This window comes from Pezoporus occidentalis, unplaced genomic scaffold (assembly GCF_034315485.1).
Source record: "Pezoporus occidentalis ecotype Australia unplaced genomic scaffold, CSIRO_AGI_Poc_V1 ctg255, whole genome shotgun sequence".
Taxonomy (NCBI): Eukaryota; Metazoa; Chordata; class Aves; order Psittaciformes; family Psittacidae; genus Pezoporus; species Pezoporus occidentalis.
Genome location: NW_026914448.1, coordinates 553,370 through 580,942, shown reverse-complemented (window position 1 = coordinate 580,942; position 27,573 = coordinate 553,370). Strand labels below are relative to the sequence as shown.

The following is a 27,573-nucleotide window of genomic DNA, read 5'->3' as shown; positions in this document are numbered from 1 at the left end:
GGAGACCTCAGAGCAGCTTCCAGTATCTGAAGAGGGTCTATAGGGATGCTGGGGAGGGACTCTTCATTAGGGACTGTAGTGACAGGACAAGGGGTAATGGGTTAAAACTGAAACAGGGGAAGTTTAGATTGGATATAAGGAAGAAATTCTTTCCTGTTAGGGTGGTGAGGCACTGGAATGGGTTGCCCAGGGAGGTTGTGAATGCTCCATCCCTGGTGGTGCTCAAGGCCAGGTTGGACAAAGCCTTGGGTGCCATGGTTTAGTGTGAGGTGTCCCTGCCCATGGCAGGGGGTTGGAACTGGATGATCCTAAGGTCCTCTCCAACCCAAACCATTCTATGGTTCTATGAATTTTGTCCCATTTTTGGGCTTGCTGAGGAGGGGGAAGGGGCAGCACTCAGGGGGAAGATGTGGTTTGCAGAACTGGTGTGAGCTGTGCCTGGGCAGGGATAATTAATTTAATTAATTAATTTTAATGAAATTAAGTAAATCAATGTAATTAATTGAATGTTATTAATGATATTGCCATGTGCTGGCCTCCCTGCTTGGTGCTGTGCTGGATAACCCTTGGAGGAGCGGGGTAAGGGGCTATTGGGTGCCTCTGGCTGAACTGGGGGTGTGTGGGTGGCTCTCACCGGTCCTGACTCCTTTTAAATTCTTATTAATTAATTATTTCTTATTAATTAATTGCTTCTTATTAATGACGTAATTCTTATTTTTAATGTCCTTTAACGATGAAATCGCTTTCAAAGGTGTCTCCGTGTCAGGGGGACAGGCTCCTTCCCTGTCCCGTGTGTCCCCCCCCCCAACCCCTCGCAGTGCACCCTCCCGCCCGCCAGGGGGCGCGGCGGCGGCTGAAGCCCGTCCCCCTCCGCCCCACGCGCTGGGCGCAGGGCGGTACCATGGAGGCGGCGGGGCAGAGCGGCGCCGCGATGGCGGCGGCGGAGGAGGAGGAGGAGGACTACGAGGCCGTGCTGTGTGTGAAGCCGGCCGTGCACGTCTACCGCCTGCCGCCGCGGGCCTCCAACCGCGGGTACAGGTGGGGCCTCCGCCGACCCCGCTGCTTCGGTCCCCGCAGAGGGTCCCGCGGGGTGCTCGGGGGCTGCCCCTGAGGGCAGTGGGGCAGGCGGGGCCCTGCAGCCCCAAGGAGCTGCTGTCCCGCTGCGGAAGGGGAAGCGAAACCTCTTGCTGGGGTGAAACGAGAGGGGTCCGGAGGAGCCGGCTCCTTGCAGGGGCGCACGGGGGCTGTCGGTGGCGTTGCTGAGGCAGGTGGGCGCCATGGGGATGTTGCCGTGGGTCTGGATGGGCTCTTTCCGCATCCCCCAGGGCTGCGGAGTGGCAGCTGGAGCAGCCGGCGTGGAGCGGCAGGATGCGGGTCACGGCCAGGGGCAGCGTCGCCTTCATCAAGCTGGAGGATAAGAACACGGGTAAGGAGGGGAGGAGGGCACGGATCCATCAGGGCCCTTCTCGGCGCAGCTGCTGCAGGGGGATGTGTGCAGAGGAGGCCATGGAGATGCTGCGAGGGCTGGAGCAGCTCTGCTCTGGAGCCAGGCTGAGAGAGCTGGGCTGGGGCAGCCTGGAGAAGGAAAGGCTCCTGAAGGGGAGACCTGAGAGCAGCTCCAGTGCCTGAAGGGGCTGCAGGAAAGCTGGAGAGGGGCTTGGGACAAGGGATGTAGGGACAGGCCAAGGGGAATGGCTTTAACCTGCCAGAGGGGAGACTGAGATGAGCTCTTAGGCAGAAGCTCTTCCCTGTGAGGGTGCTGAGGCGCTGGCACAGGGTGCCCAGAGAAGCTGTGGCTGCCCCATCCCTGGCAGTGTTCAAGGCCAGGTTGGACACAGGGGCTTGGAGCAAGCTGCTCTAGTGGAAGGGGTCCCTGCCCGTGGCAGGGGTTGGAGCTGGAGGAGCTTTGAGGTCCTTTCCCACTGAAACAATTCCATGGTTCTGTGATTTTTCCAGGGGAGCTTTTTGCCCAGGCACCAGTGGAGCAGTTCCCCGGCATCGCTGTGGAGAGTGTGACAGACTCCAGCAGATACTTTGTCATCCGGGTCGAAGATGGGAACGGTACGTCCCAATCCATGGGGCACGTGTTGGGGGAGTCACCTCAGAACGTCCTCATTGCCCTCACTGCTCTGATCTGTGGATTCTTGCTTTCAAGTGCCAAATATTCCCAGCATCCAGTGGCAGAGGGATGAGTTCTCTCGCTCCCATGGCTCAGACACACTCTGGCCTCTATCAGGAACTAAAACCAATTTGATCTTGTTGCTTGATGCCTCCCTCTGCTTTCACTCACTTATAGGAATGTAAAAGCTGGTTTTACTCACCCTGCCTCAGCACCCTCACAGGGAAGAGCTTCTGCCTAAGAGCCCATCTCAGTCTCCCCTCTGGCAGGTTAAAGCCATTCCCCTTGGCCTGTCCCTACAGGCCCTTGTCCCAGGCCCCTCTCCAGCTTTCCTGGAGCTGCTCCAAGGTCTCCCCTTCAGGAGCCTTCTCTTCTCCTGTCCATGCAGCCAGCAAACAGAAGATATTCCCAGTCCCTTATCTCAGCCTCCACGGGCCCAGCTCCTGCAGGAGGAGGTGTCAGGCCCGATGGGATGTCCCATCCCTCTTCCTCTGCTGCTTTGCAATTCCAACCCTTCCCGTTCCTCCTTCCCAGGCCGCCGTGCTTTCATCGGGGTTGGCTTTGTTGACCGAGGGGATGCCTTTGACTTCAACGTTGCTCTCCAGGACCACTTTAAGTGAGTTTGTGCCTCCCCCTGTGTCTTCTCAGCTCCATTTTTGTGGCGGATGTTCACCAGAAGTGGTGGAGAGGAAGTGGGAGGCACACTTGAGTGGTGTTGTGAGGTGGAAACCCCTGTTTCCCTGTGCAGGCAGCTTTCCTTCTCTCAGATATTGCCCACTCTGCATTAGCAGGGTCCCAGACTGGGCTTCCCCATCCAAAACTGAGCGCATTCCTTAACTCCCTTCCTTCTTTTCTCGTGCCACCGGTAAGGGGCTGCTCCTGCAGCACTGGGATGCTTCTGCATTGCTCCAGCAGGGAAGGTGGCAGCTCCCATCCAGCAGCTCTGAATCGCTGCTGCCAGGCAGAGGGAGGTGATTTTGGGCTGGATGGATCCGGGAGAGCCTCAGGCTGGTTCCTGACGTCTCCTTTTCCTGCTTCTGTGATCGCTGCAGGTGGGTGAAGCAGCAGAGCGAGCTGGCCAGGCAGGCCGAGAACCCCGAGCAGGGCCCCAAGCTGGATTTGGGCTTCAAGGAGGGACAGACCATCAAACTGAACATTGCGGTGAGGAGCTCTTCCAGCTCAATCCCACCTTTCCTTGGGTGGAACAAGAGGAAGCAGCAGCTTGTCCTCAAAATGCCTGCGCAGAGCCCTTCATGGTAACGCTGCAGGCAGGGATCTGGTTGTGTTATGGGTGGTGGGGCTGTGGGTTCATGGTGGGGATTTAAGGATAAACCCATCCTTGGTCTGACCCCTTTTGCAGTGGGATATTGCTGCAGAGCGGGGTTTTCCCCCCCAGGATAAAGGGGTTTGGCTTTGGGAAGCTCTGCCTGGGAGGAATCGCACTCTGGCTCCGGATTTAAACCCAAATTTGCCTCTTTTGTTTCAGAACGTGAAGAAAAAGGAAGGAGCAACCGGGACCACCAGACCCCGGCCTGTGGCTCCTGGGGGCCTGAGCTTGCTCCCACCACCTCCTGGAGGGAAACTTCCTTCTGGAGAGCGCCCGTCTTCACTCTCCAATCCCACCCAGCTCCCAGGCACCCCCATCACAGGTCTGTGCTCACACAGTGGTGGCTGTAAAGCTCTTCAGGCTCTGTTTTATCCATCACAATGGGGGAAACAGCTGGGAATTTGGGAATAAGAGTGGGAAATAACCCCTGGTGTTTGTGTTCTCTTTTCCTGACTTCCCTGGTGCTGACAGACTCCCTCTTGTCGTGGCCACAGCCGAATGCTGCTCCCTCTGCCTCCACCAGTGATGCGTGGGGAGACTTTGCCAAAGCTTCAGGGTGAGGCCCTGTGGGGTTTGATTCCTGCTCATTTCCCTGGATGTGGGGTTTGATTCCTGCTGATTTCTCTGGATGTGGGGTTTGATTCCTGCTCATTTCCCTGGATGTGGGGTTTGATTCCTGCTCATTTCCCTGGCTGTGGGGTTTGATTCCTGCTCATTTCCCTGGCTGTGGGGTTTGATTCCTGCTCATTTCCCTGGATGTGGGGTTTGATTCCTGCTCATTTCCCTAGATAAACCCATTGTGGTGGGAGGGGCATGGCTGCACCCCAGCACCCCTTTGGGATTTCAAAGCAGCTGTGACTTGCACATTGCCTCAGTGCAGTGCAAGGCTATGGGTGCTGCCTCCCCATCTTCCTCTGGGAAGTTTGGGGTGATCCTGCAGGACCCTCCCTGTGTCCCATGGGCCCTTTTGGCGTTTAAAACCTCCTTTTCCCCCTTTTTCTTCTCCAGGTCAGCTTCAACCCAGACAAACACAGGCTGGGTTCAGTTCTGACCCCATCCTCTCAGCTGCTCTTCCCTGCGCGGGTGCTGGGATCATTGGGATTCCTTCAGGACCAAAGCAGCAGCTTGGGGACATCCCGCTCCTGCCCTTAAATCCTGCCTGGCATCCAGATCCTGCAGTGAATGCCAGGAAGCAAACACACACGTGCCTTCAAACACTCCACACCGGTGCTCTCTGTCCTGGGGGGCGGATCACAGGAGACCTCCCGAGGCTTCTCCATTGGGAAGAACAAGCCATCATCTTCATCACCTCCCCTTGATCACAAGATGGGCATTGAGTGCTCCCAGCGCTGGTTTTCACTAGAGGTTTACGTGCTGGAGCTGCTCCATGTGTATTTGGGCTGGAAAAGCCCTTCCCTTGGCAGGAGCATCCTCCTGGATTCATCTCACCTGCACGATCCTGATGAATGCAACGCTGAGCGTCGCCCTGATCTCTTCTTGAGTGCTTACCTCCACGGTGCAGGAGGTGGGGAGCTGGACCTCTGCCTTTCCATGCTGAAATTCCTCATTTCTTGCTCGGGGAAGTTTGTTTTTCCCCCTCTCTTTTGGGAAGACACGGTTTTACCTCGTCAGTTGATGAAGGACAGGACGTTGTTGGTCTCTTTGACAGAGCTGGGCTTGAGATTCCTCTTTACACAAATAAATATTTTCTTATCTATTTCTATGACGCTTTTTTGGTGTCCAAAATCCCGCTCCTGTTTGGTTTTTCCCAGTGTTTTGGGGTTTTATGGCTTCCATTCCCAACTGAATGATGGTTTCAGAGCCTGGCAGCGAGGCTGCACACCCAGGTGAGGGATTAATGCTTCCACGTGCTTCCAGATGCTTTTGATGCCCAAGAGGAATGTTGTTCCCCCCTCAGAGGGGCTGGGATGTGGTTTTGTGGTTCCCCCTCCTTGCTGGTGTCGAGGAGACCGTCTTGGACAGCAAAGCACAACACACGCTCGTTGCTTAGCAGTGGCTTTATGGCTGGGAAAGACTCCAGGAGAGCAAGGTAAGGAAAGAAATGGGGGGGAAAAGGAGGGTTTTGGCATCCCCATCACCTGGGGGAGCCTCGAGGCAAGACCTGAAGCCTTAAATCCCATCCATTCGCCCTGTCCCCCTGCCTGTCCATCTCCTGTTCTCTGGATGCTTCCCCAAGCCTTTGGGGCAGCGCTGGGCTGTGGGGTCGGAGCTGGGATACTCCAGCCCCCGGTGTGGGGGATGTGGAGCTCAGTTGGGGATTTACCCACAGCTTTTCCTGCCGGATGGGGGGCACAAAGGCCACAATTACCCCAGGGGGGGTAAATTTACTGCCCCGGGGTGGCTGCAGAGGCTCCGGGGGGGCCACAGGCACCCTAAGGGGACTTTTACTGCATCTTGGCCTCGGAGCAACCCCACACGCTCCTCCCCGGAGCTTTTCCTGCCTGAGCAAACCCCGGGGCTTTAATGAGCTTAATGAGAGCCAGGGCTTAAGGAAAGGGCTCTCTCCAAGGAGCTCCTTTCCCTGTGGGAGCCAGCACCATCCTGCCGGGGGGGGGGACAGCACAGCAGCGTAAGCCCATTTCCACTCATTCTGGGCGTGGGGATTGGTGGGGTTTAGGGGTTTACATCACTTTGATCGTTCTGCTCGTGCCAAGAGCCTCCTTGGCTGGGTTTTAGTGCCAAATCCTTATGGATGGGGGGATTGGTGGTGGGTGTTGAAGTGATCCATTGGGAGGCATTGGGACCCCTGAGGCAGCCAGGAAGAGGAGGGTCCCCGCTCCCGCCGTCACAGAGGGAAGAGGAAGGCAAAAGGCCGGGATTTCGGGCTAATCCCGACCACGCATCCGCTTTCCTCTCGCAGGCACAGAGCCCCAAAAGCTCCCGGCAAAGGGGTTTTGGAGCAAGGAGCCTGCAGCAAAGGGGTGCCAAGGGCTCGGCGGCCACCCACAGGGAGCCCATGAGCGATCCGGAGGCTGCGGTTGAGGTGGGGTCCCCACATTGTCCCTTCCTGGTCCCCCCCATAGCGGGATCCGGCGGCTGCTCTCGCGGGAGCGGCGGCAGAGGGGGTGGGTCGGGTTGGCTGGTTGCATGCAGAAGGCACCGGTGCAGTGGGGTTTTGCCGCTGCAAATGGGGTTTGGGAGGGGAAATGGCAGCTCTGAGCCGGCTCCGTCGCTGCGGCTGCAGTCGGGGTGGGTTTGGGATGGCAATGGGGAGACGCAGCGCCCCGGTGCTCACAGACACAGGTTCACTGCTTCCGTGAGTGCAGCTGCGAAGCTGAAGTGGGTTTGGGATCACAGACCTGTGTTTGCAATCGGTTTGTGATCAGAACGGCACCTTTGCAGCGGGTTTGTGTCTGCAGCTCTAAGTTTGCAGTGGTTTTGTGCTCACAGCTATGAACTTGCAGTGGTTTTGTGCTCACAAATGCAACTTTGCAGCGGTTTTGTGCTCACAAATGCAACTTTGCAGCAGTTTTGTGGCTGCAGCTGCAAATCTGCAGCCATTTGATGATTTCAGTTGCAAATCAGCAGTGGTTTTGTGGTCACGCACACAAACCTGCACCCCTCTTGTGATTGCAACTGCAGATCCACAGTGGGTTTATGGGCACAAGCTTGCAGTGGCCTCACAGCTGCCTCCCATTGCATGTTGGGGCGCAGCATTTGCAGCTGGATGAGGGGAAAAGGCTTTTCACGGGGCAGGCTCAGCTCAGCCCCTTCCTCACTGATGGCTCCATCGCGGAGCTGGATCCGTGTCCCGCTGCTCCCGGAGCCGCCCTGAGCCCGGTCCCGGTCCCGCAGCGGGGGCCATGTCCTCGCTGCTGTCCCTCCAGGAGGAGAACCGCATCCTGCAGCAGGAGCTGTCCCGTGTCGAGGACCTGCTGGCGCAGAGCCGGGCCGAGCGCGATGAGCTGGCCATCAAGTACAACGCCATCAGCGAGCGGGTGAGTCCCGATAGCCCCAAACCACCCTTTTAAACCCCAGACCTCACAGCCATCCAAGCTGGAATCTTTGCATTCCCCATGCTGGGAGCTGGAGGTGCTGTGGCATCAATGGGAATTTCAGAGCTGGCCTGTCCAGACCTGTCCTGGCTTGCCAGGGCTTGTCCTGGGGGATGCACAAAGCATCCTCATCCCCCTTTTGTTTTTGGGAACAGGACCCCCTGCCACGGGCATCCTTCACATCCCTTCACCATGGCAACAGAGGGATTCAAAAGGGCTTTAGGCAGTGGCCAGATGCTGAATGTGGCTCCTGGGGAGACCCAAATTGGGGCGCTGCCAGGATTTTGGGGGCACCCCCTCTGTTTGTGCCTGGTTATCCATAAAATACCCCAGATCCTAGGATAGCACCCCAAAGCGGATCACTGTGGCTGCACCCGGGTTTCCTTTATCCCGGTGCAAACCAGGGTGGGGCTTTGCTGAAGCCCCTGCTTCAAAGTTGGGATGTTTTTGAAAGCACCCCCAAAATTTCCTGTTCCTCCCCTCCCTGTGTGTGCAAAAGGGGGGATGCAGAATTTGGGGGGCCTTTGTATAGGATGCCCTGAAGCGGTGGCTCGATCTGGATACGAGTGAAACTGGAGGATGCTCAGAGGGGGTTTAACATCCCGATGGACTCAGGGGGTATCCTGACATCAATCCTATCCCACTTCCCAGCTGGAGCAAACGCTGCGGCTGGAGACGGGCGAGCGGGATGCATCGGAGAGCCGGAGCCTGGCGCAGCACAACATCGAGCTGCGGCGCCTGCTGGAGGAGGAGCAAGCTGCCTACAAGCGCAAGCTGCAGGCGTACCAGGAGGGCCAGCAGCGCCAGGCCCAGCTGGTGCAGAAGCTCCAAGCCAAGGTAAACCCTTCCCAGGGGACACAGGGATGTGTTGGGGACCCCGTCTCGGTGCCACCCTCCCCGTTGCCTCCATCCAGGTGCTGCAGTATAAGAAGAAATGCGGTGAAGTGGAGCAGCAGCTGCTGGAGAAGGCGACAGAGCTGGAGCAGGAGAGGCTGACGGTGAGGGATGGGTTTAGGGGTCCTCTGCCTTGAACCCCCCCCAGGTTGGGGGGATGCTGATGAGAAGCTGTCCCTGCAGAGCCAGCTGGATGTGAGCAGCGTGCAGCCAGAGGAGGAGGGCAGCAATGAGCTGGAGAACGCCCTGATCCGGCTGGAAGAGGAGCAGCAGAGGTGAAGGGGGGGGGGGGTGTCCCTGAGGAGCTGTGGGACCCCCTTGGGGTGATGCTTTCAATGACCCCCCCATTCCCCACCCCGTCCAGGAGCAGCAGCCTGGTGCAGGTGAACTCGATGCTGCGGGAGCAGCTGGAACAAGCCAACGTGGCCAACGCGGCGCTGAGCGAGGACATCCGCAAGCTGACGGCCGACTGGGCACGGGCACGGGATGAGCTGGAGCAGCGAGAGGCGGAGTGGAGGCGCGAGGAGGAGGTTTGGGGGGAACAGGGATTGCACAGGGTGAGGGATGCGGGGATGTGGCATGGAAAGGGGTGTGGGGATGGGAGGGGGATGCAGGACCGCTGGGAAGGATGTGGGGTCATGGGGTTGTTGCATGGAGAATAGTTTGGGGCTGTAGGAGATGTGGCATGTGATGGGAAAGGGATGCAAGGCACAGGGGTGGAGGGATGTGGCATAGAAAGGGATGTGGGACCACCAGGAGGGATGCAGGACCATGGGGAATGTTGCATGGAGAAGAATTTGGGGGTGCAGGAGATGGGGCATGTGATGGGAAGGGGATGCAAGGCGCAAGGATGGAGGGATGTGGCATGGAAAGGGATGTGGGATTACCAGGAGGAATGTAGGACCATGGGGGATGTTGGCATGGAGAAGAATTTGGTGATGCAGGCGATGTGGCGTGGAATGGGATGAGTGCCCCAACCCTTGCCTTGCAGGGTGGGAGGGAATTGGGGTTGGGGTTATAGAGCACCATGGGGATGATGGTTGTGGCCATGGGGGTGTTGCAGGAAGATCTGGGGACCAAAGGAAGAGGGATGTGGGGCCAGGGGAAGGTGGGGATGCTCCACCAAGGAGGCTGCACGGGGAGGGACCCCACCACCGCGGTCAGCACCAACACATTGCACCCCATAACAGACCTTCAACACCTACTTCAGCAACGAGCACAGCCGGCTCCTGACGCTCTGGAGGCAGGTGGTGGCCTTCAGGAGGCACTTTGGGGAGATGAAAGCCACCACGGAGCGGTCAGTGCGGCGCTCGGGGGGGGCTCACGGCGATCCCCACGGATGCGCAGGGGTCCCGGGTCCCATCCTGCGCCTCCCCGCACAGGGACCTGGCGGAGCTGAGCCACGAGGCCTCTCGGGCGGGCAGGGCTGCCCATGCCGCCTGCCTGCACCTTGCTGCCAACCTGCGCCTGGCCGAGAGCCAGGCGGGAGCGGCGCGGGAGCAGCAGGAGCTGCGGCTGGGGCAGCTGCAGGAGCAGTTGGCGGCGCGGGCGCGGGATGCGGAGATGGAGAGAGCCGGGCTCGGAGCGCGGTACGAGGGGTCTGGGGGCACGGGGTGGGGGGGTGCTGCTGGGGGGGCCTGGTCCTGCCCCATGGCACGGTCCTGCCCCGTGTCCCGGTCCTGCCCCGTGGCCCGGTGCTGCCCCATGTCCCATTGTTGCCTCCATGTCCTGGTGGTGCCCCCATGTCCCGGTGTTGCCCCCATGTCCCGGTGTTGCCCCATGTCCCGCTGTTGCCCCCATGTCCCGCTGTTGCCCCCATGTCCCGGTGTTGCCCCCATGTCCCGGTGTGCCCCCATGTCCCGGTGTTGCCCCATGTCCCGGTGCAGGCTGTCGGAGCAGGCGCTGGCTCTGGAGAGGCTGCGGGAAGAGAATGCAGAGAAGGAGCGAGAGGTGGAAGCGCTGAAGCTGCAGCTGCAGAGCTTGGTGAGTGCTGGGGTGAGTGTGGGGCATGGGGGTGCAGGGATGCACTGGGGCTGGGGGTGCCAATGTGATGTGTGATGTGCATTGGGGCAGGGTGCGTGCGGAGCCAGGCTGAGAGAGCTGGGCTGGGGCAGCCTGGAGAAGAGAAGGCTCCTGAAGGGGAGACCTGAGAGCAGCTCCAGTGCCTGAAGGGGCTGCAGGAAAGCTGGAGAGGGGCTTGGGACAAGGGATGTAGGGACAGGCCAAGGGGAATGGCTTTAACCTGCCAGAGGGGAGACTGAGATGAGCTCTTAGGCAGAAGCTCTTCCCTGTGAGGGTGCTGAGGCGCTGGCCCAGGGTGCCCAGAGAAGCTGTGGCTGCCCCATCCCTGGCAGTGTTCAAGGCCAGGTTGGACACAGGGGCTTGGAGCAAGCTGCTCTAGTGGAAGGGGTCCCTGCCCGTGGCAGGGGTTGGAGCTGGAGGAGCTTCCATCCCAAGCCAGGCTAGGATTCTATTTCATGCTGGAGCATGATGCATGCTGCACACCACGGTGTGATGTGTGCTGGAGCACAGCACAGTGCACGCTGAGCCATGATGCACGCTGGGGCTGATGCAGGATGCAGCCAGAGCACGGTGCATGCCAGAGTGCAGTGCACCCGGGGGTGCACCACATGCTGTGTGTGCCTGATGCATGCCTGTGATGCGGGGGGGGTTGCAGGAGGCTGCACGTGCCCGGGATCCATCTCCAGCAGAGGTGGAATCGCTGCGCTCGGAGGTGGAGCTGCTCCAACAGACCCTGCAGGACATCACCCAGGTGATGGGGACACCCCGGCCCTGCCAGCCTCAATTTCCCCCCCCCTTGCCTCAGTTTCCCCCCGCTGACACGGGGGTTTCTCCCCTCTCTCTCAGGCCGTGCTCTCGGATGACCCTGAGCAGCCCCCGCTGTCCCCCCCGTGTCCCCCCACGTCCCCTCACCGCAGCCTCTCGCCCAGCGCCGCTGCTGCTGCCGTGCACGCTGCCCTGTGCCGCCGGCAGCTCCAGCTGCAGGTGAGTGAGGGGAGGCTGCGGGAGGAGGGTGGTGATGAGGACCTGGAGAGGCTGCAGAGGTGGGACCGAGATCAACAAGGCCAAGGGCAAGGTCCTGCCTGGGGTTGGGGCACTCCCAGCACAAACACAGGCTGGGGGAGATGGGATGGAGCAGCCCTGAGGAGAAGGACTGGGGGTGTTGGTCAGTGAGAAGCTCCCCATGACCTGGCTTCAGTGAGTGCTTGAGCCCAGAACCCCCCTGTGTGCTGGGCTGCACCCCCAGAGCGTGAGCAGCAGCTCAGGGAGGGGATCCTGCCCCTCTGCTCTGCTCTGGGGAGACCCCCCCTGCAGCCCTGATCCAGCTCTGGGGCAGCAGCACAAGAGGGACCTGGAGCTGCTGGAGCGAGGCCAGAGGAGGCCATGGAGATGCTGCGAGGGCTGGAGCAGCTCTGCTCTGGAGCCAGGCTGAGAGAGCTGGGCTGGGGCAGCCTGGAGAAGAGAAGGCTCCTGAAGGGGAGACCTGAGAGCAGCTCCAGTGCCTAAAGGGGCTGCAGGAAAGCTGGAGAGGGGCTTGGGGCAAGGGATGGAGGGACAGGCCAAGGGGAATGGCTTTAACCTGCCAGGGGGGAGACTGAGATGAGCTCTTAGGCAGAAGCTCTTCCCTGGGAGGGTGCTGAGGCGCTGGCGCAGGGTGCCCAGAGAAGCTGTGGCTGCCCCATCCCTGGCAGTGTTCAAGGCCAGGTTGGACACAGGGGCCTGGAGCACTCCACCTCGAGCCAGTCTGTGACTCTGTGGTTCTATGTTGTTGATGATGATGGTGATGGTGATGCTCACCCCTCTTTCCCCCCCATCCAGGACGCCCGAGGCCAGGCAGATGCCAGCCGGGAGCTGGCCGGGAGCCTGCGTCGGGAGCTGGGGGACAGCGAGAGGCGTGTGGGGACGCTGCAGCGGCAGCTGGAGCAGCTCAGTGCTGAGGCCGAGGTCCTGCGCAGGTACCTGCTGTCTGTGCAGCCATCCCTGTGTCTGACCATCCCTGTGCAGCCATCCCCCTGCGTCCTGGCCAGGATGCCCATCATCCGTCCATTCACCCAGCCCTGCCTACACATTTATATGTTTGTCCCTGTGCATGCTGCCTTGTCTGTGTATCCATCCATCCATCCCTACACGTTTTTATCTGTCCATTTGTCCCTGTGCATTCTGCCCTGTGTCCACCCATCCATTCATCCATCCCTACATGTATGTTTCTGTCTGTTTGTCCCTGTGTATCCTTCCCTGTCCATCCGTCCATCCATCCATCCATCCACCCACCCACTCATCCGTGCATCCATCCATCCACTCATCCATCCATCCATCCATCCATCCATCCACCCATCCATCCACCCATCCATCCATCCATCCATCCATCCATCCATCCATCCATCCATCCATCCATCCATCCATCCATCCATCCATCCATCCATCCACCCACCCATCCATCCATCCATCCATCCACCCACCCATCCATCCATCCATCCACCCACCCACCCATCCACCCACCCATCCACCCACCCACCCATCCATCCATCCATCCATCCATCCATCCATCCATCCACCCATCCATCCATCCATCCATCCATTCACCCATCCATCCATCCATCCATCCATCCATCCATCCATCCATCCATCCATCCATCCATCCATTCACCCACCCATCCATCCATCCATCCATCCATCCACCCATCCATCCACCCATCCATCCACCCATCCATCCATCCATCCTTCCATCCATCCACCCACCCATCCACCCACTCATCCATCCACCCACTCATCCATCCACCCACTCATCCATCCACCCACTCATCCATCCACCCACTCATCCATCCACCCACTCATCCACCCACTCATCCACCCACCCATCCATCCATCCATCCATCCACCCACCCATCCACCCATCCACCCATCCATCCACCCACCCATCCATCCATCCATCCATCCATCCATCCATCCATCCATCCACCCATCCACCCACCCACCCACCCACCCATCCATCCATGCACCCATCCCTACACGTTTATCTCTCACATCTCTCCGTCTGTCCCCGTTCACTCCTGCCCCTCTCTCCATCCTGGCACAGCGAGCATCGCCCCATCCACCCCCGCCATGTCCATCCATCCATCCCCCCCATGTCCATGTGTCCGGCAGGGATCGGCAGCGCGCAGAGGAGGCTCTGGCAGGGGAGCAGCAGCGCGCGGAGGCCCTGCAGCAGGAGCGGGCGCAGCTGCAGCGCCGCAGCGAGGGGCTGGAGGATGCTCGGGACGAGGCCACCCGCGCTGCTGAGGCTGCCCGGGGGCAGCTGGAACGCAGGTACAGGGACATGGGACACACACGGGGGGTGCTGCAGCCTGTGCCTCACCTGGGGCTGCACCCTCAGCAAGTGGGTGCTGCAGAACTGCAGTGGGTGTTGCAGCCTCATCCTCCACCCAAGGGTGGGTGCTGCCACCCCAGCAATGGGTGCTGCAATACCCCTGTGCAGATGGGTGCTGCAGTGCTGGGTGCTGCAACCCCTGTCCTGTGAGGGTGCTGCAATAGTGGGTGCTGCAACCACTGTCCTGAGTGGGTGCTGTATAATAGCGGGTGCTGCAACGCCTCTCCTGGGTGGGTGCTGCAATAGTGTGTGCTGTAACCCCTGTTCTGGGTGGGTGCTGCAATAGTGTGTGCTGTACCCTTTATCCTGGGTTGGTGCTGTATAAGAGTGGGTGCTGCAATAGTGGGTGCTGTAACCCCTGTCCTGAGTGGGTGCTGTATAACAGTGGGTGCTGTAACCCCTGTCCTGGGTGCGTGCTGTGGTAGTGAGTACTGCACCCCCTGTCCTGGGTGGGTGCTGCAATAGTGGTTGCTGTACCCTTTATCCTGGGTTGGTGCTGTATAAGAGTGGGTGCTGCAATAGTGGGTGCTGTAACCCCTGTCCTGAGTGGGTGCTGTATAATAGCGGGTGCTGCAATAGTGGGTGCTGTAACCCCTGTCCTGAGTGGGTGCTGTATAACAGTGGGTGCTGTAACCCCTGTCCTGGGTGCGTGCTGTGGTAGTGAGTACTGCACCCCCTGTCCTGGGTGGGTGGGTGCTGCAATAGTGGTTGCTGTACCCTTTATCCTGGGTTGGTGCTGTATAAGAGTGGGTGCTGCAATAGTGGGTGCTGTAACCCCTGTCCTGAGTGGGTGCTGTATAATAGCGGGTGCTGCAACGCCTCTCCTGGGTGGGTGCTGTGGTAGTGAGTACTGCACCCCCTGTCCTGGGTGGGTGCTGCAATAGTGGTTGCTGTACCCTTTATCCTGGGTTGGTGCTGTATAAGAGTGGGTGCTGCAATAGTGGGTGCTGTAACCCCTGTCCTGAGTGGGTGCTGTATAGCAGTGGGTGCTGTAACCCCTGTCCTGGGTGGGTGCTGCAATAGTGGTTGCTGTACCCTTTATCCTGGGTTGGTGCTCTATAAGAGTGGATGCTGCAATAGTGGGTGCTGTAACCCCTGTCCTGGGTGGGTACTGCAATAGTGGGTGCTGTAACCCCTGTCCTGGGTGGGTACTGCAATAGTGGGTGCTGTAACCCCTATCCTGGGTGGGTACTGTATAACAGTGGGTGCTGCAACCCCTGTCCTGAGTGGGTGCTGCAGCGGTGGGTGCTGCAGCGGTGGGTGCTGCAGTGGGGGGTGCTGCAGTGATGGATGCTGCATGCCCCGTGTGTGCTGCTCCCTGCCTTGCCACAGCCAGCAGCAGCTGGAGGAGCTGGATGTGCAGCGTGCAGCAGTGCAGCAGGAGCTGCTGGAGGCACGGGAGGCGCTGAGCCAGGCGGCGCTGGAGGCTGAGGTGGCGCGGGGCGAGCGGGAGGCGCTGGCTGAGGCGCTGAGCAAGGTGGGTCCCTGACGCCCCCCAAGACCTGCTGCAGCGGGTGCCCCCCATGCAGTCTGCAGCTGCCATGCAGTGGGTGCATCCCCAAGCAGCAGGGGCAACCCCCCCGTGCATCAGGCTCATTCCTCTCATACCTTCGCCATGCAGCAGGCGCAACTCTGTGCAGTGAGCGCAACCTACACGCAACAGGCTTATTCCCCCAGTGAAATGGGTGCAACCCCTAAGCAACAGGTTCAGCCCATGCAGTGGGTGCAACCCACATGCAACAGGCTCACACACACACCCTTCTCCAGTGCAGCAGGTGCAACCCCTCAGCAACAGGCTCAGCCCATGCAGTGGGTGCAACCCCCAAACAACAGGCTCAGCCCTGCAGCAGGTTCCTCCTCATGTCCCGGGTGCCTGCACACAGCCCATCAGCTCCATTCACAGTGCTGGGCACAGGGGTGGTGCAGAGCCCATCAGCTCCATGCACAGTGGTGGTGCAGAGCCCATCAGCTTCATTCACACTGCTGGGCACAGGGGTGGTGCAGAGCCCATCAGCTCCATGCATAGGGGTGGTGCAGAGCCCATCATCTCCATTCTCGGTGCTGGGCACAGGGATGCTGCCCTCAGCGCTGGGCACAGGGATGCTGCCATCAGCTCCATTCTCAGTGCTGGGCACAGGGATGCTGCCATCATCTCCATTCTCAGTGCTGGGCACGGGGATGCTGCCATCATCTCCATTCTCTGCTGGGCACAGGGATGCTGCCCTCAGCTCCATCCTCAGCGCTGGGCACAGGGATGGTGCAGAGTCCATGAGCTCCACTCTCAGCGCTGGGCACAGGGATGCTGCCATCAGCTCCACTCTCAGTGCTGGGCACAGGGATGCTGCCCTCAGCTCCATTCTCAGCGCTGGGCACAGGGATGGTGCAGAGTTCATCAGCTCCATTCTCAGTGCTGGGCACAGGGATGCTGCAGAGTTCATCAGCTCCACTCTCAGTGCTGGGCACAGGGATGCTGCCCTCAGCTCCATTCTCAGCGCTGGGCACGGGGATGCTGCCCTCAGCGCTGGGCACGGGGATGCTGCCCTCAGCTCCATTCTCAGCGCTGGGCACAGGGATGGTGCAGAGTTCATCAGCTCCACTCTCAGTGCTGGGCACGGGGATGCTGCCATCAGCGGCGCTCTCTCGGCAGGCGCAGGGGAGCTGCGGGTCGCTGTCGGCAGCGCTGCGGGAGGCGCAGGCCGAGGGCTCCCGGCTGCGGGACGCGCTGGCCAAGACGAGCGAGCTGGCGGCGGGGCTGGCGCGGGACAAGGCGGAGCTGAGCCGGGGCCTGGCGCGGCTGGAGGCGGAGCGGGACAGCGGCAGCGTGCGGGAGCTGCGGCGGGAGCTGGCGCTGCTGCGGGAGCGGCTGGAGCGCGGGCAGCGCGCGGGGGCCCTGCAGCGGCTGCGCCTGCAGCGGGCGCGCAGGGCGGCGGAGGAGCAGCGCTGCGGGGGGCTGCGGGACGAGCTGCGGGCGCTGCGCGACCAGCACCTGCGGCTGCGCCGGCACCTAGGGCAGGTGCGGGGGGACTGCGAGGGATGGGAGGGATGCTGCGGGTAACTGGGAGGGAGAAGGGAGGGACTGGGGGCAACCGGGAGGGATGTGGAAGGTGCAGGGAGCAAGTGGGGTGGTGAACGCGGTGACCGGGAGGGATGGGGAGAGCGCTGGGGTAACTGGAATTGTTCACAGGGCAGCTGGGAGGGATGGGGAGAGTGCAGGGGTAACTGGAATTGTTCACAGGGCAACTGGCAGGGATGTGCAGGGGGCCACTGGGATGGTGAATGTGGTAACTGGGAGGGATGGGGAGAGTGCAGGGGTAACTGGAATTGTTCACAGGGCAACTGGGAGGGATGGGGAGAGCGCAGGGGTAAATGGAATCATTCACAGGGCAGCTGGGAGGGATGGGGAGAGTGCAGGGGGCAACTGGGATGGTGAATGTGGTAACTGGGAGGGATGGGGAGAGCGCTGGGGTAACTGGAATTGTTCACAGGGCAACTGGGAGGGATGGGGAGAGTGCAGGGGTAAATGGAATCATTCACAGGGCAACTGGCAGGGATGTGCAGGGGGCCACTGGGATGGTGAATGTGGTAACTGGGATGGATGGGGAGAGTGCAGGGACAACTGGAATTGTTCACAGGGCAACTGGGAGGGATGTGCAGGGTGCAGGGCACAACTGGGATGGTGAATGTGGTAACTGGGAGGGATGGGGAGAATGCAGGGATAACTGGAATTGTTCACAGGGCAACTGGGAGGGATGGGGAGGATGCCAGGGATAAGTGGGATGGTGAATGTTGTAACTAGGAGGCATGGGGAGAGTGCAGGGGTAACTGGAATTGTTCACAGGGCAACTGGGAGGGATGTAGAGGGTGCAGGGCACAACTGGGATGGTGAATGTGGTAACTGGGAGGGATGGGGAGAGTGCAGGGGTAACTGGAATCATTCACAGGGCAACTGGGAGGGATGTGCAGGGGGCCACTGGGATGGTGAATGCGGTAACTGGAAGGGATGGGAAGGATGCCCGAGTAACTGGAAGGATGTGTTGGACAACTGGGAGGATGCAATGGGAGAACTGGAATGGTGCAAGGGGTAAATGGGAAGAGTGGGGACCGTGCATGGGGCTTTTGGGAGGGGTCGAGAGGGTGCATGGGCAACTGGGATGGTTCATGGGACAACTGGGAGGGATGAGAAGGGTGCAAAAGGCAACTGGGAGAGATAGGGAAGGTGCGTGGGGCAAGCAGGATGGTGGGCAAGGCAACTGGGGGGGGGGTGGAAATAGTGCATGGGGCAACTGGGAGGGAAGGAAAGGGTGCATGGGGGAACAGGGAGGATGAAGAGAGCAACTGGGAGGGATGCTGAGGGTGCACAGGGTAGCTGTGGACACACGGGGTAGCGGTGCCATCGCTGTGCTGCAGGCGGTGCAGGAGCAGAGCGCGGCGGGAGAGGCGCTGGCCCAGGCACGGGCAGAGCAGGAGCGGCTGCGGGGGGATCTGCTGCGGCTGAGCCGGGCCCGCGAGGGGCTGGCCAAGGAGGGAGCCAGCCTGGCCGTGCAGCTCGCTGCTGCCCAGCGCCACGGGCAGGATCGGGCCCAGGAGGCGGCCGGGCTCAGGTGGGTGCTGGACCGGGGTGAGCGGTGCTCACAGCCATGGAGCTGGGCTCTGAGCACTGTGACTGGTGCTGGTGTGGCTCTGAGCACTGGGACTGGTGCTGGTGTGGCTCTGGGCAGTGTGACTGGTGCTGGTGTGGCTCTGAGCGCTGGGGCTGGTGCTGGTGTGGCTCTGGGCACTGTGACTGGTGCTGGTGTGGCTCTGAGCGCTGGGGCTGGTGCTGGTGTGGCTCTGGGCACTGGGACTGGTGCTGGTGTGGCTCTGAGCGCTGGGGCTGGTGCTGGTGTGGCTCTGAACACTGTGACTGGTGCTGGTGTGGCTCTGGGCACTGGGACTGGTGCTGGTGTGGCTCTGAGCACTGGGACTGGTGCTGGTGTGGTTCTGAGTGCTGGGACTGGTGCTGGTGTGGCTCTGGGCACTGGGACTGGTGCTGGTGTGGCTCTGAGCACTGTGACTGGTGCTGGTGTGGTTCTGAACACTGTGACTGGTGCTGGTGGGGCTCTGGGCACTGTGACTGGTGCTGGTGTGGCTCTGGGCAGTGTGACTGGTGCTGGTGTGGCTCTGGGCACTGTGACTGGTGCTGGTGTGGCTCTGGGCACTGGGACTGGTGCTGGTGTGGCTCTGGGCACTGTGACTGGTGCTGGTGTGGCTCTGGGCAGTGTGACTGGTGCTGGTGTGGCTCTGAGCACTGTGACTGGTGCTGGTGTGGCTCTGGGCACTGGGACTGGTGCTGGTGTGGCTCTGGGCAGTGTGACTGGTGCTGGTGTGGCTCTGGGCAGTGTGACTGGTGCTGGTGTGGCTCTGGGCAGTGTGACTGGTGCTGGTGGGGCTCTGGGCAGTGTGACTGGTGCTGGTGTGGCTCTGGGCACTGGGACTGGTGCTGGTGTGGCTCTGAACACTGGGACTGGTGCTGGTGTGGTTCTGGGCAGTGTGACTGGTGCTGGTGTGGTTCTGAACACTGTGACTGGTGCTGGTGTGGCTCTGGGCACTGTGACTGGTGCTGGTGTGGCTCTGGGCACTGGGACTGGTGCTGGTGTGGCTCTGGGCACTGGGACTGGTGCTGGTGTGGCTCTGGGCACTGGGACTGGTGCTGGTGTGGCTCTGGGCACTGTGACTGGTGCTGGTGTGGCTCTGAGCAGTGTGACTGGTGCTGGTGTGGCTCTGAACACTGGGACTGGTGCTGGTGTGGCTCTGGGCACTGGGACTGGTGCTGGTGTGGCTCTGGGCACTGGGACTGGTGCTGGTGTGGCTCTGGGCACTGTGACTGGTGCTGGTGTGGCTCTGGGCACTGTGACTGGTGCTGGTGTGGCTCTGGGCACTGTGACTGGTGCTGGTGTGGCTCTGGGCACTGTGACTGGTGCTGGTGTGGCTCTGAACACTGTGACTGGTGCTGGTGTGGCTCTGGGCAGTGTGACTGGTGCTGGTGTGGCTCTGAACACTGTGACTGGTGCTGGTGTGGCTCTGAACACTGTGACTGGTGCTGGTGTGGCTCTGGGCACTGTGACTGGTGCTGGTGTGGCTCTGGGCACTGTGACTGGTGCTGGTGTGGTTCTGGGCAGTGTGACTGGTGCTGGTGTGGTTCTGAACACTGTGACTGGTGCTGGTGGGGCTCTGGGCACTGTGACTGGTGCTGGTGTGGCTCTGGGCAGTGTGACTGGTGCTGGTGTGGCTCTGGGCACTGTGACTGGTGCTGGTGTGGCTCTGGGCACTGGGACTGGTGCTGGTGTGGCTCTGAGCACTGTGACTGGTGCTGGTGTGGCTCTGGGCACTGGGACTGGTGCTGGTGTGGCTCTGGGCAGTGTGACTGGTGCTGGTGTGGCTCTGGGCACTGTGACTGGTGCTGGTGTGGCTCTGGGCACTGGGACTGGTGCTGGTGTGGCTCTGGGCAGTGTGACTGGTGCTGGTGTGGCTCTGGGCACTGTGACTGGTGCTGGTGTGGCTCTGGGCACTGGGACTGGTGCTGGTGTGGCTCTGAACACTATGACTGGTGCTGGTGTGGCTCTGAGCAGTGTGACTGGTGCTGGTGTTGCTCTGGGCAGTGTGACTGGTGCTGTTCTGGCAGGTCGGAGAAGGAGGGGCTGGAGAGCAGCATCTTCCAGTTGCAGCAGCAGCTCACCCAGCTCGATGCCCGCAACCAGCAGCTGGAGGCTGAGGGACGGAGCCTGCTTCAGGCCAAGGAGGCTTTGGAGGGTGAGAGGTCCCTGTCCCCATCACCCCGGCCATCTCCTTCTGTCCTTTTACCCCTGCTTCATCTTCCACATCCTCATCTCAATCCCTCTCTTCATCCCCATCCTCATCCCTGTCCATCCCATCTTTATCCTCATCTCTAACACTATCCCTGTTCAAACTTCATCTGTATCCTCATCTCCACTTTCACGTCCATCCATCCACCATCTTCATCCCCTTCCACCTCCCATCTTCATCCTCTTCCCCATCCTCATCCCTGATCCTCATATTCATCCCCATCTCCATCCTTATCTCAGTCCCCATCCTCATCCCGGTCCACCCCTATCTTCATTCTCATCTCCAACACTATCCCCATCTTAATCCCAGTCTTCATCGTCATCTCCAGTGCCATCCCCATTCATTCCCCATCATCGTCTTCATCCTCATTCCCATTCATTCTCCATCATCATCCTCATCCCTGTTCTTCCTATGTTTATCCTCATCTCCAGCACCATCCATCTGTACTCCATCTGTATTCTTATCCCCACTTTCATCTCCATCCATCCACCATCTTTATTGCTGTCCATCCCCCGTCTTCACTCTTGTCCATCCCCATCCTCATCCTCTTCCATCCTCATCCACCTGCAGCAGGGCCATGACAAGCTCTTCTCCACCACCATTTGTCCCCCTGTGACCCTGCTCCTGTCCCCCCACACCCCGGGGTGTCCCCACTGACACCCCACTGATGAGTGCCCTGCAGCGGAGCTGGGCGCCGCACGGCTGGACCGGGAGCGGGAGCTGCAGAGCCGGCGTGAGGCCGTGGCTGCAGCTGAGACCGCGGCGGTGACCGTGGCCCTGCAGCGCGCCCGCGATGGGCACCGCGCCGAGCTCGACCGCCTGCAGCATGAGAAGGTGAGCGCAGTGGGGCTGGGACAGGGGTGTAGAGTTTGGGGGGATGGGGAATTTTTGGGGTACTGTGCTCATTCTTGAGACATAATGCTGATGTTGGTGGTGCGATGCTGATTTTTGGGGTGCAGTGATGATTTTTGGGGTGCAGTGATTATTCTTGGGGTGCAAAGTTGCTGATTTTAGGGGGTTGCTGGTGACTTTGGGGTTCACTGATTTTTGGAGTTTCACTGCTTTGGGAGGTTCACTGTTGGTGTTGGGTTCACTGTTGGGGTTGGGTTCACTGCTGGGGTTGAGCTCACTGTTGGTGTTGGGTTCACTGTTGGTGTTGGGTTCACTGTTGGGGTTGGGTTCACTGTTGGGGTTGGGCTCACTGTTGGGGTTGGGCTCACTGTTGGTTTGGGCTCACTGTTGGGGTTGGGCTCACTGTTGGGGTTGGGCTCACTGTTGGTTTGGGCTCACTGTTAGGGTTGGGTTCACTGTTGGTTTGGGCTCACTGTTGGGGTTGGGCTCACTGTTGGTGTTGGGCTCACTGTTGGGGTTGGGCTCACTGTTGGGGTTGGGCTCACTGTTGGTTTGGGCTCGCTGTTGGGGTTGGGCTCACTGTTGGTTTGGGCTCACTGTTAGGGTTGAGCTCACTGTTGGGGTTGGACTCACTGTTGGTTTGGGCTCACTGTTGGGGTTGGGTTCACTGTTGGGGTTGCGCTCACTGTTGGTTTGGGCTCACTGTTGGTGTTGGGCTCACTGTTGGGGCTGGGCTCACTGTTGGTGTTGGCCTCACCGTTGGTTTGGGCTCACTGTTGGTGCTGGGCTCACTGTTGGTGTTGGGCTCACTGTTGGTTTTGGGCTCACTGTTGGTTTGTGCTCACTGTTGGTTTGTGCTCACTGTTGGTTTGTGCTCACTGTTGGTTTGGGTTCACTGTTGGGGTTGGGCTCACTTGGGGTTGGGCTCACTTGGGGTTGGGCTCACTTGGGGTTGGGCTCACTTGGGGTTGGGCTCACTGTTGGTTTGGGTTCACTGTTGGTGTTGGGCTCACTTGGGGTTGGGCTCACTTGGGGTTGGGCTCACTTGGGGTTGGGCTCACTGTTGGTGTTGGCCTCACCGTTGGTGTTGGCCTCACCGTTGGTTTGGGCTCACTGTTGGTGTTGGGCTCACTGTTGGTTTGGGTTCACTGTTGGTGTTGGGCTCACTTGGGGTTGGGTTCACTGTTGGTGTTGGGTTCACTGTTGGTGTTGGGTTCACTGTTGGGGTTGGGTTCACTGTTGGTGTTGGGTTCACTGTTGGTGTTGGGTTCACCGTTGGTTTGGGCTCACTGTTGGTGTTGGGTTCACTGTTGGTGTTGGGCTCACTTGGGGTTGGGTTTACTGTTGGGGTTGGGTTCACTGCTCGTGTTGGGTTCAGGAGGAGCTGGAAGCCGAGCGGGTCCGGCTCTCTCGGGATCAGGAGGTGCTGGCAGCTGAGCTGGCGTCGATGCGGCAGCAGCATGAGAACGAGAAGCAGCAGGTGGGTGTCCCCATGTCCCCCCAGCCTGAGCCCCGGTGTCCCCCCAGGCTGATCCGTGTCCCCCCCCGGGGCTGATCCTTGTCCTCACAGGCACTGGCACTGCAGGAGGAGGAGAGGGCTGCCCTGGCTGAGGCACTGCAGCGGCTTCAGCGGGGCCTGGCCGAGGCCACGGCTGAGCTCGAGCAGCAGCGCCGGGAGGTCTCCAGCCACCAGGAGAAGGAGGAGGTGGGTGTGGAAGGTCCTGGGACCCCCCCCGCCATGGTGGCACAGAGCCCCACATGGCCCCTACTGCAGCCCCCATGTCTGGCTGTGCCCTCTCCGTGCAACCGCCTATGCCTAAGCATCCCCTTCCATTGCAGCACCCATCACTGGATGGCCCCTGTGTCCCCCTACTGCCACTCCCCTATGCCTGGGTGTCTCCCATGGCTCCCCCATTACACCCACCCATATCTGGGTGTCCCATATATCCCCATCATTGCAGTTCCCCCATGCCCCCCCCCATTACAGCATTGCAAACCCCCATGCCTGGGTATCCCCCATTCCTGGCCATCCCCCTTATTGCAAACCCCACTTCCCAAGGTTCACCCCCTCCATTCCAAGACCCCCCCCCCCATCTTGCAGCTCCTGCAATGTCCCCCCATCTTTCAGGCTCTCCATTGCGAGGCCCCCATTTTCCCCTTGCAAGCCTCCTGGGCGATGGGGATGCTCAGGTGCGGTACCCGAGGTTCCCCATCCCCGCACCATCCCCATCACAATTCCCCCGGGATCCCAAACAAGCGGGGCAGGGGTGCTCAGGGTGCTGTGCCCCCCCCCCATGCAGAGCCTGGCAGCGGAGCTGCGCACCTTGCGGGCGCAGGCAGAGGAGACAGCAGCGACGCACGAGCGGGAGGCGAAAACCCTCCGTGGCCAAGTGACAGCAGCCGCCAAGCAGCGGGATGGAGCCCTGCGGGAGGTGAACCCCCCCGACCCCTTCCCACCGCCCCCAATACCCCAGCCCCTAACACCCCCCTCCCGCCCCGGCGCAGGCGGAGGATGCGCGGGCGCAGCTGCGGCTGGTGGCGGAGGCGCGGGCCGCGGGGCGGCGGGAGCTGCTGCAGGCGCAGCGGGAGGCCCGGGAGAGCCGGGAAGGCCGGGAAGCGCAGCGGAGGCAGGCGCAGGAGGCGCGCAGGGCGCTGGGGGACGAGGCGAGGGAGAAGGAGGCGCTGCGGAGGTCCAACGAGGAGCTGCGGGCAGCGCTGCGCCGCGCAGAGGGCGAGCGCATCAGGTGAGGGGCGAGGGATGCTCGAGGAGGGGAGAGGCAGGAGCTGGGGTGATGCTGAGGGTCGGGGTGATGTGAAGGACAAGGGGCTGCCCGGGTTAGGGTGATGCGCAGGGTCGGGGTGATGTGCAGGACAAGGGGTACGTAAGTTGGGAGATACAGGAGGTGGTGCAATGCTCAGAGTAAGGGCAACGTTTGGGGTAGTACAATGTTTTGGGTGCTGGGGTTGGAGTGATGGTCAGGTTGGGGTGATGTTCAGGGTCGGGGTGATGCTTAGGACAAGGGGATACCTAAGTTGGGTGATACAGGAGGTGGTGCGATGCTCAGGGTCAGGGCAGTGCTTGGGATAGTGCAGTGTTTTGGGTGCTCAGTGTTGGGGTGATGTGCAGGACAAGGGGCTGCTCAAGTTGGGAGATGCAGGAGTTGGGGTGATGAGCAAGGTCAGGGTAATATGCAGGACAAGGAGGTGTTGGGGTGATGCTGAGTCAGGGTGATGCTTAGGACAAGAGGATACCTAAGTTTGGAGATACAGGAGGTGGTGTGATGCTCAGGGTCAGGGCAATACTTGGAGTAGTGCCATGTTTTGGGGTGCTCAGGGTTGGGGTGATGGTTGGGCAAGGGGCTGCTCAAGTTGGGAGATGTAGGAGATGGTGCAATGCTTGGGGTCATGGGATGCATGCAGTGATGCAGTGTTTTGGGTGCTCAGGGTTGGGGTGATGGTTGGGAGAAGGGTGCGCCCAAGCTGGGAGATGCAGGGGGTGATGCAGCACCTTGGAGGGTGGTGCTTGCTGTTGGGATGATGCTCAGGACAAGGGGATGCTCCAGTTAGGAGATATTCGGGGTGATGTGTTGCCTTGGCAAACGATGTCTGTGATTGGGGTAATGCTTGGGACACAGGGGTGCTCAGGTTGGGAAATCTATGGGTTAGTGCAATGCCTTGGAGGGTGGTGCTCCAGGTCAGGGTGATGTTTGGGGACAAGGAGATGGAAGTTTGGGCATGGGGAGGGATGCCTAAGGACGGGATTCACCGGAGCAAGATGCTCAGTACAGGGGTTGCTCGAGGTGAGCAGTGTTTGGGATGGGGCAGTGCCTTAGAGGGACTTGTTGGGGGAAAGAGAAACCTGTAGAGGGGCTTTGGACAAGGGCCTGTAGGGACAGGCCAAGGGGAATGGCTTTAACCTGCCAGAGGGGAGACTGAGATGAGCTCTTAGGCAGAAGCTCTTCCCTGTGAGGGTGCTGAGGCGCTGGCACAGGGTGCCCAGAGAAGCTGTGGCTGCCCCATCCCTGGCAGTGTTCAAGGCCAGGTTGGACACAGGGGCTTGGAGCAAGCTGCTCTAGTGGAAGGAGTCCCTGCTCTAGTGGCAGGGGTTGGAGCTGGGTGAGCTTTAAGGTCCCTTCAACCCAAACCAGGCTGGGATTCTGTGTTCAGGGTGGCAGCGCTCAGGGTGGAGGCTGCCCTGATGGGGTGGTAGCTGGGGAGGAGCATCCAAACGAGAGGGATGCTGGAGGATGGGGATGGCTTGGAGCGGGATGCTGAGGACAGGGCGGTGCTCGGGGCACTGCAGTGCCCCTGTGGGTGACCCGGCCCTGTCTCCCCTCTCCCGCAGCCTGAAACGTGCCGGTGAGGAGAAGGAGCAGCGCCTGGCGCTGGTGGAGGACGGGCGGGCGGCTGCGGAGCGGGAAGTGAGCGAGCTGCGGGCGGCGCTGCGGGAGCTGGAGCGAGCCCGCCTGGATGCGCGCCGGGAGCTGCAGGAGCTGCGCCGCCAGGTGAGGAGGAGGAGGGTGAGAACCAACCCCCCTTCATCCATTTCGGGTGTCCCCACACCGTGCCCCTGTGCTCCGTGGGCAGGTGAAGGACCTGGACGGTGAGAACAGCCGGAGGAGCAGGGAGCTGGGCGAGCTGCAGGCGCGCATGGCCCTGGAGGAGCAGCGGGAGCAGGAGAGCCGCCGCGAAGCCTTCGGCCTCAGGCAGAAGGTGGCAGAGAGCGAGGCCGGGACGGAGGCTGCCAGGAAGGAGGTGATTGTGTATGGGGGGTGTCCCCAGAACCCTGTTTCTCAGTGCTCTGCGGCCCCATCACCCCACAGCTCCGTGCCCAGCCTATCCAGTGTCCCTGTCTCTTCCCCCCATAACTCAGCGCCTGTTGTCCCCAAGCATCTCCATTACCCCAAAGCTGGCATACTGTGTCCCTCAATGTCTCCACTGTTCCGTTGTTTGATGCCATGCCCCTGGGTGTCCCCATTACCCCGTCTCTCAGTCTCTGATGTTGCCATCACCCTTTGCTCTCTGCCCTGCATCCCCTGAGGTCCCTTGCATCCTCCATTGGTGTGTGTCTTGCAATCCCATTGTCTCCTAACTCTGGGTCTGGTGTCCCTGGGTGTCTCCATCACCCCACCACTCCGTCCTGCATCCCTGGGTTCCTTACACCTCATTGCTCTATCCCTTGGGGGCCCCATCACCCATTACTCCATCCCCTCCATGCCCTCCATCCCCATCACCCATTGCTGTATCCTCTGTATCCCTGGGGTTCCCCCATCACACCATTGCTCCATCCCTCCATCTCCTCCATCTCTATTATCCTGTACTCCAACTGCTGCACCCCCATCACCCCATTGCTCCATCCCTGGAGGTCCCTGTCACTCCACTGCTCCATCCCCTGCATCTCAACCTTGCTGCTGTGTCTCCTGCTTCCTTGGTGGTCCCCCATCACCCCATTGCTCCATACCTGGGGGTTCCCATCACCCCAATTGCTCCATCCCCTGCATCTCCACATTGCTGCTGTGTGCCCCACATCCTTGGGGCTTCCCCATCACCTCATTACTCCATCCCCTGCATCCCCACCCTCTTGCTGTGTTCTCTGCATCCCTGGGGGTTCCCTATCACACCATTACCCCACCCCTTGCACCCCATCACTCTCCTCTCCCCATCGCCCCATCTCCACCCGTGTTCCGCAGCTCCAGCACCTGCAGCAGCGGCTCTCGGAGGCGGAGGCCGAGTTCCGGCAGCGGGAGAAGGACCTGGCCCGCAGCCTGGAGGAGGCTCGAGGCAGCGAGAAGAAGCTCTTGGCCGATGCCCGCAACCTGCAGCTGAAGGTGGAAGCGGCGCGGGGCGAAGCGGCCGAGCTGAGCCTGCGCCTGAGCGCGGCCGAGGGCCGGGCGCAGGGGCTGGAAGCGGAGCTGGCGCGCGGCGAGGAGCTGCGCCGGGCCACCGAGACCCGCCTGGGGGGCATCCAGTCTGCCCTGCGCCGCACCATGGGCATCGGCCGCGCTCGGGCCGGCTCCCCCGGCAAGGGTGAGGGGCTCCGGGGACCCCCGCTGCTTTGTACCTCGCTTATAGGGGAGAGGGGTGCATCCTGCTGCAGTGCATCCTGCTGCAGTGCTCCATCCCCAGCATCCCG

At 60.7% G+C, this 27,573-nt stretch overlaps 2 protein-coding genes across 8 annotated transcripts in view; both read left to right on the top strand.

Moving 5' to 3' along the window:
• Positions 1 to 894: 894 nt before the first annotated feature.
• Positions 895 to 5,163, top strand: NECAP2 (NECAP endocytosis associated 2). Of its 3 annotated transcripts, XM_062623624.1 has the most exons (8): positions 895 to 1,038; positions 1,326 to 1,426; positions 1,957 to 2,061; positions 2,654 to 2,735; positions 3,172 to 3,280; positions 3,606 to 3,768; positions 3,918 to 4,002; positions 4,455 to 4,630. In XM_062623624.1, exons 1-8 carry the CDS (start codon positions 902 to 904, stop codon positions 4,495 to 4,497), a joined length of 825 nt encoding a protein of 274 aa, XP_062479608.1. In that variant the 5' UTR covers positions 895 to 901; the 3' UTR covers positions 4,498 to 4,630. The 3 variants fall into 3 exon arrangements, with proteins under 3 accessions (XP_062479608.1, XP_062479607.1, XP_062479606.1); XM_062623623.1 differs by lacking the exon at positions 3,918 to 4,002 and having other exon boundaries at positions 895 to 1,032; positions 4,455 to 5,163; XM_062623622.1 differs by lacking the exon at positions 3,918 to 4,002 and having other exon boundaries at positions 4,455 to 5,163.
• A 258-nt stretch (positions 5,164 to 5,421) lies between these two features.
• Positions 5,422 to 27,573, top strand: part of CROCC (ciliary rootlet coiled-coil, rootletin) — a 33,250-nt gene continuing 11,098 nt past the window's right edge. Inside the window, exons 1-26 of one of the 5 annotated variants that reach the window (XM_062623614.1) lie at positions 5,422 to 5,496; positions 6,328 to 6,450; positions 7,295 to 7,405; positions 8,114 to 8,299; positions 8,377 to 8,460; positions 8,540 to 8,631; positions 8,721 to 8,886; positions 9,547 to 9,653; positions 9,739 to 9,945; positions 10,243 to 10,339; positions 11,034 to 11,129; positions 11,225 to 11,362; positions 12,197 to 12,333; positions 13,523 to 13,684; positions 15,078 to 15,222; positions 16,393 to 16,758; positions 18,153 to 18,346; positions 20,407 to 20,534; positions 21,271 to 21,422; positions 22,819 to 22,920; positions 23,011 to 23,145; positions 23,741 to 23,872; positions 23,946 to 24,184; positions 25,786 to 25,945; positions 26,028 to 26,195; positions 27,131 to 27,521. In XM_062623614.1, the coding sequence (XP_062479598.1) occupies positions 6,424 to 6,450; positions 7,295 to 7,405; positions 8,114 to 8,299; positions 8,377 to 8,460; positions 8,540 to 8,631; positions 8,721 to 8,886; positions 9,547 to 9,653; positions 9,739 to 9,945; positions 10,243 to 10,339; positions 11,034 to 11,129; positions 11,225 to 11,362; positions 12,197 to 12,333; positions 13,523 to 13,684; positions 15,078 to 15,222; positions 16,393 to 16,758; positions 18,153 to 18,346; positions 20,407 to 20,534; positions 21,271 to 21,422; positions 22,819 to 22,920; positions 23,011 to 23,145; positions 23,741 to 23,872; positions 23,946 to 24,184; positions 25,786 to 25,945; positions 26,028 to 26,195; positions 27,131 to 27,521 (3,922 nt within the window). In that variant the 5' untranslated portion in view covers positions 5,422 to 5,496; positions 6,328 to 6,423. Of the gene's footprint in view, positions 5,497 to 6,236; positions 6,451 to 7,262; positions 7,406 to 8,113; positions 8,300 to 8,376; positions 8,461 to 8,539; positions 8,632 to 8,720; positions 8,887 to 9,546; positions 9,654 to 9,738; positions 9,946 to 10,242; positions 10,340 to 11,033; positions 11,130 to 11,224; positions 11,363 to 12,196; positions 12,334 to 13,522; positions 13,685 to 15,077; positions 15,223 to 16,392; positions 16,759 to 18,152; positions 18,347 to 20,406; positions 20,535 to 21,270; positions 21,423 to 22,818; positions 22,921 to 23,010; positions 23,146 to 23,740; positions 23,873 to 23,945; positions 24,185 to 25,785; positions 25,946 to 26,027; positions 26,196 to 27,130; positions 27,522 to 27,573 lie in introns of those variants that run through there. The other 4 variants (XM_062623615.1, XM_062623613.1, XM_062623617.1 and 1 more) reach the window with 4 other exon arrangements.